This window comes from Vombatus ursinus, unplaced genomic scaffold (genome assembly GCF_900497805.2).
Source record: "Vombatus ursinus unplaced genomic scaffold, bare-nosed wombat genome assembly UNPS02014959.1, whole genome shotgun sequence".
Lineage (NCBI taxonomy): Eukaryota > Metazoa > Chordata > Mammalia > Diprotodontia > Vombatidae > Vombatus > Vombatus ursinus.
In genome coordinates, this window is record NW_020954737.1 from 3,046,485 (window position 1) to 3,064,015 (window position 17,531).

The 17,531-nt window shown below is 37.8% G+C and overlaps 1 protein-coding gene across 1 annotated transcript in view; it reads left to right on the plus strand.

The window, feature by feature from the left end:
• The window catches only part of LOC114030361 (poly [ADP-ribose] polymerase 14-like), a 113,668-nt gene that overhangs the window by 90,437 nt on the left and 5,700 nt on the right, over positions 1-17,531 (plus strand). The window contains exons 15-19 of the mRNA XM_027845170.1: positions 3,261-3,323; positions 5,027-5,194; positions 9,663-9,863; positions 9,968-10,555; positions 16,568-16,701. Coding sequence (XP_027700971.1) covers positions 3,261-3,323; positions 5,027-5,194; positions 9,663-9,863; positions 9,968-10,555; positions 16,568-16,701 — 1,154 coding nt within the window. The remainder of the gene's footprint in view (positions 1-3,260; positions 3,324-5,026; positions 5,195-9,662; positions 9,864-9,967; positions 10,556-16,567; positions 16,702-17,531) is intronic.

Below are 17,531 nucleotides of genomic sequence, written 5' to 3' on the forward strand. Positions count from 1 at the left end.
TCTAAGGCAGTTCAAATAGATCAAAGAGAGATAATTTAAGAATTATGGGCCTGCCTGAAAGCCATGCACATAGAAAAAGAGCCTTAACATAATATTTCATGAACTTTTAAAGGAAAAATAACCAGCTGTCTTGAAGCAGAGGGCAAAGTAGAAATTGAAAAAAAATCCACTTATCCTAAAAGAAGTTGCAAAATGAAACTCCCATGTATGTTATAGCCAACATCCAGATTTCCCAGGTCAAGGAGAAAATATTGCAAGTATCCAGAAAGAAAAAAAAATCAAAATACAGTGGAGTCAAAGTCAGTATCACACAAGATTTAGCAGCTACCACTATAAAATACTGGAGGGCTTGGAATATGATTTTCTGGAAGCCAAAGGAGCTAAGATTACAACCAAGAATAACCCACCTAGGAAAACTGAGTATATAACCCTACAGGAGGGGAAATAAATACTTAATGAACTAGAGAAATTATTGAATTCAATAAACATTTGTTAATTAAAATCATGGAAGTATTTTTTTAAAAAGAATATAAGCTTCTTGAAGACAGAGATCATTTCAATTTTCTTTTTACATTCCAAGCTTACTATAGTACTTGACATGTAATAGGCGGTTAATAAATTTTTTTTCATTCATTCAGAGGCCCAGTGTACTAAATCTTTTTGGATCTTTACTCTCATTTACTGTGTTACCAATATTTTCTATGTTTATGTTACCTGAATATTTTGGGGGGTTCTTTGTAGAACCTATTTACCTGCTCATCCTCTACAATAGATGTTGGACCATAAACTTCAATTATTTCAATAACGATTCTCTTTGAAAAGGGTTACTTTGTGCACTGCAATGTGAAATGACCGAGAGTTTCATGAAATGATTTTTATTCTTGCTTTTGACTGCATGACAAAACCATCCCTTGTTTGTGTCTCCCAAGTGGAACCCGTGAGCTATCTCTGTTTAGCTGCAATTTCCCTTTATCTTCTGGTTTCATTTATTTTAAAAAAAAATTGTGAAAATTGTTCAGATCTGATTTTTTGAGTGGTGTGACCTCTCCGTGGTCGCTAAGCAAGGATCTCACATTTAGAGGATTCAATGCCAAGTTAATGTTTGTAGGAGGCCCAAAAATTGTGCAATTCTAAGCACCCTTTATCCATGTTCTGTCACATCATTTCAGAAGCCAAAGATAGTCACATGGAAGCAAAGGCCATTCTGTAGTTTTCTTGGTTTTATGGGTTGCCGTGACTTAAGGATTCATCACCAAATGGCCACTTTCCTGGTTATGTGTTCTTTCATACTTAACTACATATGGGTTGTGGTCAGGTTGTATTCAAAGCCTTTCCAATATGGTGGATCCTGAAACTGCCAGTACTTCTTCACTGGAATTCTCATTCAAGAACTCAGGATTACCTCTACATCATGATGAGGCATTGGAGCATGACTTTGTGAAGGCTATTTCAGGAACTTTACATGTAGCTATGATTAAATGACTATATTGAATTTTGAATCAGAAAGATCCCTGGACTTGGTCACTTCCTAACTGTATCATTTGAGGTGACTCACTTCCCCTTTCTGGGCCTCAGTTTCTTCATATGTAATTTTAAGGGAGTATGAACCAAAGAGATTAAAGAAAGAACAAAAGAAATCTCTGTGTGTATGCATGTGTGTGTGTGAGAGAGAGACAGAGAGAGAGAGAGTGAGAGAGAGAGAGAAAGAGAGAGAGAGAGAGAAACTCTTTTTGTTGTGACAAGGAAATTAAAGATATGGGCATGTCCATCTGTTGAGAAGGACTAAACAGATGTGGTATAAGAATGTAATGGAATACTATTGGGACTTAAGTAACAATGGAAGTGGTGGAGATTTGTATGAACTGATGCAGAATCAAATGAGTAGAACCAAAACAATAATTTCCTCAAAAACAACAATGAAATAACAAACACATTTTAAAGGCTTATGAATTCTGGTCAAACTAATGCACTTTTGGTGGCATTGTGAACTAATCCAACAATTCTGGAGAGCAATTTGGAACTATGCTGAAAGGGCTATAAAACTTCGCATACTCTTTGACCCATCAATACCACTACTATGTCTCTGTCCCAAAGAGATGTTTTTAAAAAAAAGGAACAGTACCTATGTGTAAAAAAATATAACAGTTCATTTTGTGGTGGCAAAGAACTGTAAATTGAGGGGATGTCCATCAATTGGGGAATGGCTGAACAAATTGTGGTATATGATTGTGATAGAATACTGTTGTGCCATAAAAAATGATGAGAAGGATGCTTTGAAAACAACCTGGAAAAGACTCATGAGAACTGATGAAAAGTGAAGTAGAACCAGGAAAACATTGTACACAACAGCAATATTGTATAATGAACAACTATGAATGACTTAGCTATCTCAGTAATACAAAAATCTTAGACAATTCCAAAGGACTTACGATGAAAAATGCAATCCATCTCCAGAGAAAGAACTAATGGTGTCTAAATGTAGATAAAAACACACTTTTAAATTTTTTATTGTTTTTTTTCTTTTGGTCTGTTTCTTCTTTGACAACATGACTACTGTAGAAATGTTTTGTATGACTGCACATGTATAACCTATATCAAATTGCTTGTATTCTCAATGAGGGGATAGGGGAAGAAGGGAAGAAGTTAATTTGGAACTCAAAATTAAAAAAAAAACAAATATTAAAAATTGCTTTTAAATGTAATTTGGAAATTTTTCTTAAAGAATTCTGGTCAAAGCTATGATCAACCATGATTCCATGGAACTGATAAGGAAGCATGCTACCCACTTACTGACAGAGAGGTCTCAAGATGCAGAATGAGACATAAATTTTTAGCCATGTCCAATGTGTAAATTTGTTTTGTTTGACTTTGCATTTTTGTTATAAGTGTTTTGTTTTTCTTTTCTTTTGGATGGGATTGGTGGAAGGGAGAGAAAATAAGTGCTTATTGGGGCAGCCAGGTAACTCAGTGGATAGAGTTCCAGCCGTGGAGTCAGAGGACCTGAGTTGAAATCCAGCCTTAGACACTTGACACTTACTAGCTGTGTGACTCTAGGCAAGTCACTTAACCCCAATTGCCTCACCAAAAAAGAAAAAAAGAGAAAATAAAATAAGTGCTTATTAATTGAAAAAAAGAATTGAGGTAAAAATAAATAAACAAAATTAAGACAGTGTAATGGATAATCTCTGCAGTACTTTCCAGCTCTGACATTATGTGATTCTTTAATTCATGTTCATCTCTATTATTATTCTCTTATCTAGGGGTTTCCAAAGCCATTTTAGAAGCTGCTGGACCAGCTGTGGAATCAGAGTGTGCCACACTAGGTATGGTATTCATGCTTCTGTTTTAGCCATAATCCAGTGCAAGTGAAATAACTGGTAAGATGGAGGGGATGTGGATAGGATAGAAGCAAGTCAGAAACTGTTTAAGAACTGGTGTTCCATGGGAGAGGGACCCTAAAGGTGAGATTATAATAATTTTCCTTCAAAATTTGAGCTAATCCCATGCAAGGCTACAGTAAGCAACAACCACATACGATATGATTTGAAGCAACCACAAGGCTCCCTCTGTCTCCCATCTTCCCTACCAACATATCACAATATCTAAAACTTTCACCATTACAGGCTCTTCTTGAGAGTTAAGACATTATCTTGACAGGTTGTCACCTGGAAAGACATCAAACATCACAATATTCTTAGAGACTACACCAATATAAATATTTAAGTCAATATGAAAAAGCAAGAAAAATCTTGTCAATTCCAATTGTCCATGTAGGTACCATAATATCAAAATTAAATAACACAACTTTCTTTTCTGTTAACAAATCAACAAACTTAACTGGTCCAGGGGTTAAGGTGCATTTAAGGGGATGTGTTTAGGTGTTTGTTGAGAAGTATAGCATAAAAAGTACAAACTAATTTTTTTAGGGTAAGCATGAAAGCCTACTTCAAATGATCCTAGGAGATATGTATAGTAACCAGATTACTTAGAGCTCTGCCACACCTCTCCCCATGTAGCCTCACATGCTTTAGATTTTGTCTCTTCAATATTGAGAAGAACAGACTTAAGGGGGTGATTTGGCATGGTCATTGTCTTCAAGTATTTGAAGTCTTCTTATATGGAAGAGGGATGTGACATTCCATACACTTCCAGAGGGAAAAACTTGGACCAAGGAGAAGAAGTTCACATCATTAGATTGTGAGCTCCTTGAGGGTAAGGACTGTGTTGCTGGATCCATTTCACTGTATACAGTTTATTGACCATGACTAAGACTATAGGATCATAGATTTAGAGATAGAATAAATGTCAGTAGTCATCTAGTCCAACTCCTCCATTCTAACAGATAAATAAACCGAGACTCAGAAAGGTTAAATGACTTGCCCAAGGTTGCACAGGTAATGGCATAACCAGTAATTGAGGCCAACTCTTCTGACCCTACAGTCATTGTTTTTTCCCACTGTGCCACAATATAGTTGCTAGAGATTTAGAGGAGATGAATTGATCATAAAATTATGGACTTAGAGCTGGAAAGGACCTTAGAGACCATCTAGTCCATCTCCTCTCGTTTCCAGATGATTAACTTGAAGCCTAGAGAAGTTAAATGATTTGCCAAAGTCCCACAGGTGATAAGTACCAGAAGGGGGATTTGACCCTAGATCCCCTGACTCCAGAGGGAGCACTCCTTCCAGTATACCATATTACAGTTGGTCAAAAAAAAAGAGAAATGGGTTACTTTATAAGTTGGTTGGCTTTCTATCATTAGAGATGTTTAAGTAGAGGGTGGATAATTATGTCAGTGATGCTTTGGAAAGCATTTATGCATGGGACAAGATTGCATTATATGACCCTTAAGGTGCCTTTCATCATTGAGATTCAGTAATAATTTTAGACAATAAAAGGAGCTATGTAAACTGGGACTGTTGTTTTCATGTCCTCTTTTACCTAAATAAAGTATCCTATATTCTCAATTATACAAAAGTTTCAGTTTGACTCATGTTTCATGCCTTTGTCTTCTTCCATTCTCTAGCTGGGAATCATCACAGAAATTTTATAGTAACACAAGGTGGAAATCTAAGGTGCAAGAAAATAATTCATGTTACTGGGGGAAATGATGTCAAGCAAACCATCTCTCAAGTCCTACAGGAATGTGAACAGATGAAATACGTGTCCGTTTCCCTCCCAGCCATAGGAACAGGTTTGTAGCCTCCTATCAGAATTAGCTTTTTTTAAATACTGAGTATCCTCTAGACTACATATCCACTAGTAAAGATAATTATTAAGGCTGAATCTATGTGAGAGTGATAGCAATGGTGTTAGTCTATTTTAGGTCTTGGCAATGTTGTTTTTTTTTTTAACTCTTTTACTATAGTGCTCGTGGGTACTGTTGGGTTTTGCCTCTATTCATAAGCTATGGATAAACAAAAGAAAAGGAGAGAAAGATAAATTGGTAAAGAGCAAAACTAAAAGACAGAAGATGAAGGTGGGAAAGAGAGACAGAAAAAGTGGAAAGAAAATAAATTGATCCATTTCTCAGCCTCTTTTACTGGCTCTTCTTTTGCCTCTTATCATTTTCTGTCTTTTCTCCAAGGTTTAACTTCTTGGCTTCCTTCTCTTCCCTCTTTCTCTCTCACATCTTTGCCCTTTAGGAGAATTCACTCATTCATTCTCATGTTTTCAACTTCTACCTCCATGCAGACAACTTCTTAATCAGCAGCTCCTTCACCCCCTAGTCTAATCTCTTCTTTATCAGACAATTCCATTTGGTGCCACCTAAAACTTTTCAGGTCAAAATACTGAACTTATCATTGAGTCATAGACTTTTTATAGCCATAAGAGATTATGTAATTCTAGGCTGATCTCCTGGTTTTCAGTTGAGACATAAAGAAGATAAGCAACTTGCCTGAGGTCAATTAATAATAATAATAATAATATTCAACTCCTCAGATTCAGCTCTTCTTTTCAATTACCACCATGGCCATCACCCCAATCCCTCATCACCTCATATATGGATTACTATAGCAGTCTTTTATTCGAGGGGGGGGTTAGGCAATTAGGGTTAAGTGACTTGCCCAGGGTCACACAGCTAGCAAGTGTCAAGTGTTTGGTCTGAGGCCAGATTTGAACTCAGGTCCTCCTGACTTCAGGGCTGGTGCTCCATCCACTGTGCCACCTAGCTACTCCTGCAGTAGTCTTTTAGATGATCTTCTTTTCTTCCTTTACTTTTTCCTATGTATAGATCTAAGATAATCTTTATTGTTTTGAAAAAGATGTTGATAACAAAGATAATAATGATTTTGCATTTAATCTTTTTTTAAAAATTGAAAGTTTATTTCCTATATATTGAACACTTTCCCAATGTACACACAAACAATCCCACTAACAAAGTACATTCCTAGAAAATTAGTTTATCAGTTGTTACCAAGAAGTAAGAGTATGACAATATAGTACTAAGATTGACTTTATAATTGAGCAGAGTTTTGTGGGCTGTCCTTGTTGACTTTATTTACTTTTTAATTGGCACAGTGTATCTTGTTCTTTAGGGTCAGTTAGCTTTCCTTTGTCTCATTTCATACAAGTCTTCCTCTCTGGTAATAATAAATCAACTGCTCGTGGGAAGGCCAAGTATTTTGGAGTTGATTTGTTTATAAAAATCTATGATTTTTATACATTTATTTATATAAGTCTTATAGGATAAATTTGGTGGATCAAACAGTTAAACTTTCCATCATCCTCTACTTTCAAATCCCTTGCTCTCTTGTCCTGGTAACACTCGTGCCTTGTCATGAATCACTCCACCCTGAATCACTGCCATCATCTGCCTCCTTCTTTCCTCCTTACTTGCTTTTGAGAAGGAGCCTTTCACACAATTGTGCTCACCAGGTCTGTTGCAAATTTGTGGTATCCAATCTCAATGGGGACTTTGAGGGAGGAAGGTAGTCTTTTTATTCCTCTTTAAAAGATTCTCTTTCCCACTCATCACAGCAGCTATTCCAGAGCCTCTCTCTGCTCTTTAGGTCTCTCATTGCAGCCTTTCACTCTGCCTCTGAGCTGAGGATCTCTCCTACTTTACAGAGAGAATTGAGGCCAATTGCTAAGAACTCCCTCTTTTACTCTGCTCTTCCTCTGACGACTTTTTGACTTCATCTCCCACTGTTTCCTTCTTTGCTCAGTCTCAGATAAAAAGGTGACCTGTATTCCTCAAATAATAAATGGTCAGAGGAAATGAGACATTCCACTCAGTTGTCAAAGTGATATTAAAGCCCTTCATAACCTGCCCCCCTTATCTTTCCAGTCTTCTTACACCTCACACCCCACCATGAACTCTAGGATCCAATGACATTGGAATCCTAGCTGTTAATTGAACAAGACAAGCCATCTCTAGACTCCAGGCATTTTCACAGACTGGCTCCCATGCCTGGAATGCTGTCACTCCTCATCTCTACTGCCTGGCTTCCCTCACTTCCTTCAAGTCGCAGCTAAAATCTCATCTTCTAAAAAAAAGCATTTCCTAATCCCTCTTAATTCTTAGTTCCTTATGCCTGTTATTATTTCAAATTTATTCTGTATATTGTTTATTTGAGTATGGTTGTTTGCATGTTATCTCCTCCATTAGATTGTGTGATCTTTGAGAACAGAGACTATCTTTGCCTCTTTTCATTTCTTTCTCTCTTTTTTTTTTTTTGGAAGCAATTGGTATTAAGTGACTTGCCCAGGGTCACACTGACTCGCTGCACCGCCTTACCTTTTTTCATATACCCAGTATTTAGCACAATGCCTGGCACATAGTAGGTGATTAATAAGTGCTTATTGACTGACTGACTTCCTCCTCTCTATCAGTGCCTAGGATGGTATTGACTTTTTGGTTTTGTTTTGCTCCCATAACATCCTGTTCCTTTGTATTGAGAGTGTAGTCCATCAAAACCAGATACATATGAAATGCTGTATTGCTATAGCTCCCCCATCCTATACTATGGATTTTGTAAAATGCAAATGTAGAAATCTACAGTTATCTTATTGATCCTAGCTGTATAGCATCTCTGACATTTCTTCCCTTCTCTCTCCTCATAATCATCACCCAAAGTCTGGTCCTCATCACTTCTCACCTGAACTATCACACGAGTTTTCAAAGTGATCTTCCCATATCCAGCCTCTCCTCTCTTCAATCCATCTTCCACACAGCTGACCAATTGAGATTTCTAAATATCGTGATCTATGACAACAATCACAGGACCATTTTGTCTCCCTGCTCAAAAAATCTTAGTGGTTCTCTATTAACTCTAGGATAAAATACAAATCCTTTTGTTTGGCATTTAAAGTCCTTTGCATTCTACCTTCAGGCTATCTTTCTAAAATGATTTACTCTTCATACATTCTATGTTAATGTAACCTACTTGCTGGTTCCCACACATTAACAATCTCTCCTCCACACCCTTTTATAGACTCTTGTCATGTCTGGAATTCTCTCCCCTCCCTCCTCAGCTTTGCCTTTTAGTATCCCTAGCTTTGATTAAGTCTCAGTTCAAGTGATATAGTCTACCCAAGACCTTACCTAGTCCCTCCCAGCTTTAGTACTCTCTCTCCACATCAATCACAGCTAGGTGGCCCAAGGGATAGAACTCTGGGCTTGGAATCATGAAGACTTGAGTTCAAATCCCACCTCAGTCTTTGTCTGCCTCAGTTTCCTCATCTATAAAATGAAGATGATAATAGCACCTACTTCCCAGAGCTGCTGAGAGGTTAAAATTAAATAATATTTGCAAAGTACATTATAAATCTCAAAGTGCTATATAAATGCTACCTACTATTGTTATTTGCTTTATGTATATTTTATATTTATGTATCTATGTACTTGGTATTTTCCTAAATAGCATAGAAACTCCTTGAAGATGAATACTGTTTCATTTTGAAATTTGTACCCACAGTACCTGGCCCATAATAAATGCTTGTCAGATTGTTGGATATGTAGCTCCTAAAGAATCTTGTACAGGTGGCACAGCAGATAGAGCACTGGCCCTGAAGTCAGGAGGACCTGAGTTTAAATCCAGTCTCAGACCAAACACTTGACACTTACCAGCTGTGTGACCCTAGGCAAGTCACTTAACCCCAATTGCCTTAAAAAAAAAAGAATCTTGTACAGCCAAATGGCCAAAATGCCAATTATTATCTCTATAATAAAGTAATTCAAAGACATTTTATGTTAAAAAAAAAAGCAGAGGTTCAACTCATTGGGCATCTTCTCTTCTTCACATACTTTCTAAATGGCTTTCAGAATTCATAGGGTTAAGACAGTTTACTACTACAAAAAGACTACTTACCTAAAAGGGTAGTGAGGCATGAAATGAACATCTGAATCCAGTAAACAGTCAAGTTCAGACTTTGGATCATTCAGATTCCTGTAGCTATTCCTAATTGAACTGTAGGCTTCCTGAGGGCAGAAATTGTAGTTTCTTGTAAGACTTAGAAGAGAGGGAGCTTAGTCCACAATGTTTGAGATACTGACAGTGAATCCAATAATGATTATCAATTTGGAGGAAGGAGCCATTAAAAATCAAACCTACCAACTTTTAAATAGTAATTTGGGGCAGGGGGAGACTAAGGGAAAAGGGGAGGTGTTATTTTTTATTGCTTTGTTCTTATCATTTTTTTTTATTTTGTTATTTCAGGACGGGCCAAAAAAGATCCTACTCATGTTGCTGAATCTATAATTGATGCCATTAAAGATTTTGCACAGAAAGGATCTGGCCAATCAGTGAAAAAAGTGAAAGTGGTCGTCTTCCTGCCACAGCTACTGAAAGTATTTCATGATACTATGAAAAAAAGAATAAGCTCTAAGCCAACAACCTCTGTGCTCTCAAAAACAAAATGTAAGTTGTACATTTTCTTTAAAGGGCATGTGCCTATGATTTACCTTGAAAATATTTAGAGTAACTTCTCATGACATTATCATTTATTTTTAAAACACTTTTAGGTCTTGCAAGCCAGCCTCCGAAAAAACAAGATAATTTGGTTTTGGAAAAAATAAAAAAATCAGCAACTTTCCAGGTGTGTGGTGAAAGCAAGGAGAATATTGAAAGCACTATCTCTTGGATACAAGATTTGATTTCAAAGGAACACAAAAGTTGTACTTTGTCTGATGAGATAATCAAAAACTTTGGTGAAAAAGAATACATTGAACTGAATGAGCTACAAAAAAGGTTAAATATCACCATTGATGTGAAACATGGAAGGTCTCAAATTGAAGTCACAGGAACTACCCAAGATGTGTTTGAGGCTTCCCAGGCAATTCAAGGCATGATCAAGAGAACACACTTATGTATGGATGAGGAGTCTAAGGCTGAGGAGCTCAGTAGAACCACCATATGGGAGTATAATGACAATGGTCTTTTCAAGCCTTTTGACAAAATAACTAATCTGCATTTAGAGGATGCAAGGAAAGGAAAAAAAAATAACCTTGTTAAAATTAAGAATGAAAACTACACAGTAGACTTTAACACTAACCTTGCTACAAATGGAAAGGGACACAGTTTGCCTGTTCGTCGTATCAAAAAACCTGAAGGTAGGTTCAGCTTTGCTTATTTCCTTCTTATTTATTTATTTATTATTTATTTATTTATTTATTTATTTCGGTGAGGCAGTTGGGATTAAGTGACTTGCCCAGGGTCGCACAGCTAGTAAGCATCAAGTGTCTGAGGCCATATTTGAACTAAAGTCCTCCTGACTCCAGAGCCAGTGCTCTATCCACTGCACCACCTAGCTGCCTCTGCTTTGTTTCTTTTAACATTCTCTCTTTCTCTCTCCTCCCCCTCTCTCTCCCCCTTCTCTTTTTCCCTCCCTTCCTCTCTTCCTCCTTCCCTCCCTCTCTCACTTGTCTCTCTCTACCTCTATGTCATTCAGCCAATAAACCTTTATCAAGCACCTACTTGGTGTCCAGGTACTGTGCTAAGCCCCTGGGAGTACAAAGAAAGACAAAAGACAGTTCCTATTCTCAAAGAGCTAAAAATCTGATGGGGTGACAACATGAAAATAACTATGTACAAACAAGCTAAAATGTTAAAATGAATTAACTGGAGATAATCAGTAGATAGAAGGCACTAGAATTAAGGGGAATCAATAAAAAACTTCCTAAGGAAGGTGGGATTTTAGCTGGAACTTGGAGGAAGACAAGGAAGTTGGTAGGCAGAGATGAGAAGGAGGAGAAATCCAGGTATGGGGGACACCCAATGAAAATGCCCTGAGTCTGCAGTTTCTGTCTCTCTGTATCTCTGTCTGTCTTTCTGCCTGTCTATCTGTCTTTCCCAACTCTCCCTCTCTCTCAGAACCAACTGAACATTTATTCTGGCTCTCTGTTGTTTTGGGCACTTGAGCAGAGGTATCTAACAGGTGATGCCCACAACATTACCCAGTGCCCAGTACCAGATTAAAATGCAATTGGAAAATATTTAACCAAATAAACAAAATACACAAAAGAGATCATTTTAATGTGTGGTTTTCTAAATCAATACATGACTTGCAGGGATTTTTATGTATGGTTTAGTGGCCCCAATTTTTATTGAGGTTTGACAGCACTGATTTAGACTAAAAACAAAAAACCCAGACCTTCCCCTCCAACCTATCATGATTTTCAATCCATTCCTTGGACTTAAAACTTTACACCTTAATAAAATATAGATACTCCCAAGAGGAATAAAATTGTAATCTTTTTCAAATATTCATACCTAAGTAAATTGCTGAATGTACAACCCTCCCCCTGCAAAAAAAATTATAAATTAACTTTCTAGTTTGTAAACTAGTCTCTGCTTAGTTCTTCTTAACTTGAATCAATTTTGTTGATAGTTACAGAGACCGATTTCTTCTGGAAGAACCCATACAAATCACGTTTTTGGACCTAGGAACCAAAATACAGAGCAGAACACAGGTAGAAGCATGACTGAGGCCATCAGATTTTGTTTTGATAGAGAGGCAGGAAGAGAAGGAGCATGAGCATACTGAAGGCTGGGTAGATAAAGAGATGGTGGGAGAATGAGGCTCTACAAGGGGAGTGTGACTCAGTGGGAGGTATTATAGCACACTTGGAAGAGCACTAGATCTGGAATCAGTCAAGTTGGGTTCAAATCCTATTATAGCTTATTACCTATGTGAACATGGGCCAGCCACTTACCTTCCCTTAGCTTCAGTTTTCTCTACTATCAATTGAGGTTTTTGGACTAAATGGCTTCTGAAGTCTCTTGCTAAATCTTTGGTCCCGGTCAGGAGATATTTGACATTGCCTAAGGTTGGCCCTTTCATGGGATAATTTATGTTTTTGTCATTGAAAAGTGAAACACCATTGCAAAAATAATCTAAGTACTATATTCTAGGATAAGAGGTGATTGAGAAAAAGATGAGAAAGAAAATTAGACAAACTGGTCAGGAAAGGGAAATCCCCCAAGAGTGAGAATAACAAGAATCTTCCCCCAGAGTGCCCCATCCACAAGTTAAAAATAGATTCAGAACTCCAGACCCATTTCCTAGAGCAGGGGATCTTACTTTGGGATCCATAAACTTAGTTTTAAATTTTTTTATCACTATATTTCAATATAATTGCTTTCCCTTGTAATTCTCTATAGTTTGTTATAGACATTTAGAAACATTATTCTGAGAAGGGGTCTATAGCTTCTATCAAACTGCCAAAGGAGTCTATATAACAGAAGTCAGTAAACTTTTATTCAGTGCCTACTACATACCAGGCACTGGACTAAACCCTGCGGATACAAAAAGAAGCAAAAGACAGTCCCTGTCTTCAAGGAGCTTACAACTTAGTAGACTGAAACAGAAAAGGTTACAGATAGGTGAAAGAGGGATCTTGACCATCAAGGACTGAGCCACTCAGGAAGATCCAACTAAGATGATTTGCTCCAAAGAACCAGCCAAAGCAAAGAGAGATGGACAACATAAGAAAGAGAAAACAGCTTCCAGGGGCCAGAGTATAGTATGGGGTGGAGAACTTGTGGCCTCAAGGAGATACATCCCCATAATAAAAGGATTTGTTCTGTGAAGTTTGAATTCAGTCAGAGGGCCACATGTGGCCTCAAGGCCATAGTTTCCCCACCCCTGGCATAGTACCTCTACATGAGAGGGAAAGGAAGCAGGTAGGCCTATAATCTGAGGAAAGGTAGCTTTGGAGCCTGGATAGAGAAAGGTGCTTTCTTGCTGTAAGTTTAAAGAACAGGAATCATTGTTCCATGCTATGGTCTGTGGGTCAGGTCACTTCACTTCTCACTGTTCTAGTCTTGAAGACTGTGAGTTGTAGAAAAGGTGCCAGTTTGCATTGGTGGAGACAGTGTTCTCACCCTATAGTTCCTTGTGCCAATGAAATCACAAATCCAGTCCCTAGCTCTATACAGAGTTCATAATGTTCTACATTTTACCAACCAACACAGGTCAACAAGGAGTAGATGACTTGCCCAAGGTTCCACAGGAGCTCAGGGACAGAGCTAGGAATAGAAACAATGCCTTTCCCCTTTGATTCATCTCTCCAGTGCCCACAACAACACCAGACCCAATATAAGTGCTGTTCAACCAGTGCTTGTTGAAAGAGAAAGATGAGGTGGTCTGAAGCTAGGATGGTTATAGGTGGAAAGAACTCAGCTATCCTCAGGTTTCTGCACCCTATATTGAGAACAGAATAGTTCGATGCTGTGGGACTGAGGGAATTAGACACTGAGCCAGTATCAGAGTGAAGCCTAGGGATTTAGATGTCAAGGAGCAGAAGTGATGTGGGCCAAGCATTCTCTCATTTGTACTGAAAAACAGGAATAAATTCTAAGAATTTGTGAAGCTTGTATAGCTGTTAACCTCTTTCTCATTAGTGTAAATGTCTCCATTTATTCCCATGCCTCCACTGTCCCCTGTCTAGCACCCTGGACAGAGATAGAAAGCTGACAGAGTACTTCTTGGTGCTCTCCATTTAAAACAACTGAATATTGTGGTTTGCTGAGTATCATCTGATCAATCAACAAGTATTTATTAAGCACCTACCATGTGCCAGGCCCTATGCTAAAAGCTAGCTAGAAATATAAAGAAAAGCAAAAAGACTCCCTGCCTCCATTGTAATAGGAGAGACAATATGTAAAATAACTAGGAACATACAACATACATACAAAGCAGTTGTAAGGTCATTTCAGAAGGGACAGAAAGCACTAGAAACCGGGAGACTGGGAAAGACCTCCAGAAAAAGGTGGGTTATGTGCTGAATTTGGAAGGAATCCAGAGAAACTAGGCAGTAAAGCTAAGGAGGGAAACATCCCAGGTGCAAGAGACAATCAATACAAAGGTTCAGAAATGAAATGCAGTGTACAGGGAATGGTGAATAGGCCAGTATAGCTGGATCAGGGAGTGAGTGGAGGGGAGTCAAGTGTAAGAAGAGTCAAAAGGTAGGAAGGTGATCAGTTATGAAAGTGTCTATATGCCACATGGGCTGAGACTTAACAAGTATTGAGTGATACCCAAGAACTGGTAAAGGAAATAGGCAAGATGTCTGAGTGAGGTGAGGTGAGGAGGACAAGGCAGGACAAGGGGAAGCTATCATCAAATGAATTCAATTTTTTTTTATTAAATATGAGGCAAAGTCATCAGCTAAGAGGATGGAGAGGGGAGTACTATGAAGAGGTTAGAAAAGATTTGAAATGGTCACTTTTGATGAGCAGGATACCTAATCAGTTATGGAGGAAAAAGACTGCTTGCCATAGTGAGAGTTCAGTTGATAGTAGATAACAGATTTTTAGTCAATCCAATATCATCTTGGTTTTGTGATTTCCTGCAGTTCTATGGACACAGAGCATCTGGAGAGACATGATGGATATATATGGTAGAAATAATCCAGGTGAAGGAGTGGGATGAAGAATACCTTAATAATCATTCCTCTACAGGAAGAGGAGATGGGGGGAAGTGGTTAAGGGATCTCAGACAACTATGGGGATTGGTGATGGAAGAAGCTTAATAGGTTTCACTAGCTGACCTGAACAAGTAAGGCTAGTATGATTATGAGAGAGAGCCACAAGCCTGAGGTACCACAAGAAGTTGATTGACAGTAGCCTCCTGATCCCCAAATTTGGGTTGTGCTTTCTCAGCTGCTAGGATCCTGGATTTTTTTTCAGGTTCTAGGATCTAGTTTGGAGGAACCTATTTTATTTTGTTTATTTTGGTTTTGGAGCTGTGATTTCATGGGTAAAAAGAACTCCAAGTGAGAAAATTCTCTCTATTCCTCCCAGGGAGGAAACACCTTCAAAAGATCAACACCTGCATGTCAACTTAAGAGTCTTAGGAGAGTTGCTGTGGCAGTGAGAGTTGAAATGATTTATCCATGGTCAGGCATCTACCATGTCATGAGAGGAAGAACTTACTCACTTTAAGGATAGTTCTTTCTGCCCATTATACAATATTACTTCTTCATTAACCCCCTTCCATTATAAATTAATGTTTGCTTTCAGTTTGTAATTCTATGTCTTCTGAGTTTTCTTTGCCTCAAATCATTTCTGCAAAAATCATTTCTGCTTGAACTAATAAGATACAGTTTTTGAACCTGCCATGCCAGGTACAGTATCCTGGGACAGAGGTGGAAGGCACTTCCTAATAGCCCATCCTTCCTACCAGCCTTACCAGTTACATTACTGCACCTGCTTTTCTATTTAACTCTCATGAATCCAAGAATAGATGTCAAAGAGGGAAGGAAACAACTATTAACACCTACTATGTGTCAGGTACTGTGTAAGTGCTACCAATATCTCATTTGATCTTCACAACAACCCTTCAAGGTAAGCGTCATTATTATCCTCATTTTACAGTTGAGAAAATTGAGGCAGACAGACACTAAGTGACTTGCCCAGAGACTCACAGCTCATAAATGTCTGAGGCTGGATTTGAGCTCAGATCTTCCTGATTCAAGGCCCAGTGCTCTAGCCACCATACTATCTAGCTGCCTATAAAATATTTTGGGAAGATGAACTCTCAATGAATTTTGCATACTGGTGTTTTAAAATAAAGTAGCAATTCACTCAATTTGATTTAAAATATTTGAAGGAAATAATTGAATCATAAGAGGCAGCATGGTGTAGTAGATAGAGCTTGGATATAAGAAGACATAAGTACATATCCTGCTTCTGACATTTACTAGCTGTGTGACTCTGGGCAAGTCACTTAAAAGCCTCAAGACAACTCTCTTAGATTAAGTTATAGATGGGATACAATCTGTATTGATGCTATAGGTAAAATAATAGACTTGTGGTATATTTGATGTATTAATTTGTTCATCAATTACATGTCACATTGATGGCAGGATCAGCAGAACAAGTGAATACACACCTAAAAGGGCCCCATGTGTACATAGTTTTTTTTTTTCTTAATAGTACAGTATCTTTCATGAGTACTTAATTAACATTTATTAAATTGAATTCTCAAAATCTAGCATTAAGAGAATGCAAAAGAATACAGATGCTATTCTGCTTTTTAGAGAGCTCTAGGAATTTAGATTGCATAATCCTATCCTTCCATATGGGAGGAAATTATTAATCACCAAATATTTGTCTTTCAGTTGAGATCCCTAATCACTGGGATGAGATGAAAGACCAGAACCTTCTTTTGGTGGATTTACCTCCAGGACATCAAGAATACAACCAAGTAAAAGACAAGTTTTCTCGGACTTGTGCTAACTTCACAATAGAGAAGGTAAGCCTACTCTTTATCCTTGCCATTACCTCTAATCCTCCATTCCTCAGTACTTTATCTAGCCCTCACCCCTACTCTTCTCTCTCACATATATATCTAGTCTGAGATTGTTTCCCGTATGCTAGTTGGCCTCAATACTGCCTACTGGATGTTTCCAGCTATATGTTCCATAGGCTTCTCAAATTCAATGTGTCCAAAACAGAATTCATTGTCTTTCTTCCCAAACCCTCCCTTCCTCCCAACATTCCTATTATTGTTGATGGCACTATGATCTTCCTACTTTTAAGGGTTTGCTACCATGTCATCCTCTTCAACACATAACTCAGAGTGAAATGGTTATACCCTTGGTCTTATCATCACCTAGAAGTGTTTCATTTCCATATTCATGAACTCTGAAATTCTTTTATCTGGTCATAATCTTTTATCAATCCTTCGTTCCTTTGTCTGATGATCCCTAAGCCAATTCTTCATCTTCATCAGTTATATTAACTAAAGAAAAATATTGGTGTAGATTTTTTAGTGGAACAGATCTTAGTATTATTCCATGAATCTGACAATAGTAACAATCAGATTTGAGAAAAGGTTAAGTTGGATATTGAAACCCAGATGCAAATTGACCTCTTTTCCTAATCTGAAGTTTCCTGAATCTTTTTAGAATGTACAGTCATTTATTTTTATCAATTTCCAAGGCAAAAAAAAAATGACAATGTGTCCCAAACTGTGAAGATCTTGGGGTGGGGGAAGGAGAAGTAGGATAAGAGGACAATTGAGGCAACCTGGATCTGGAGCTAGCTATTTCATAAATAAATAAATAAATAAACAAACAAACA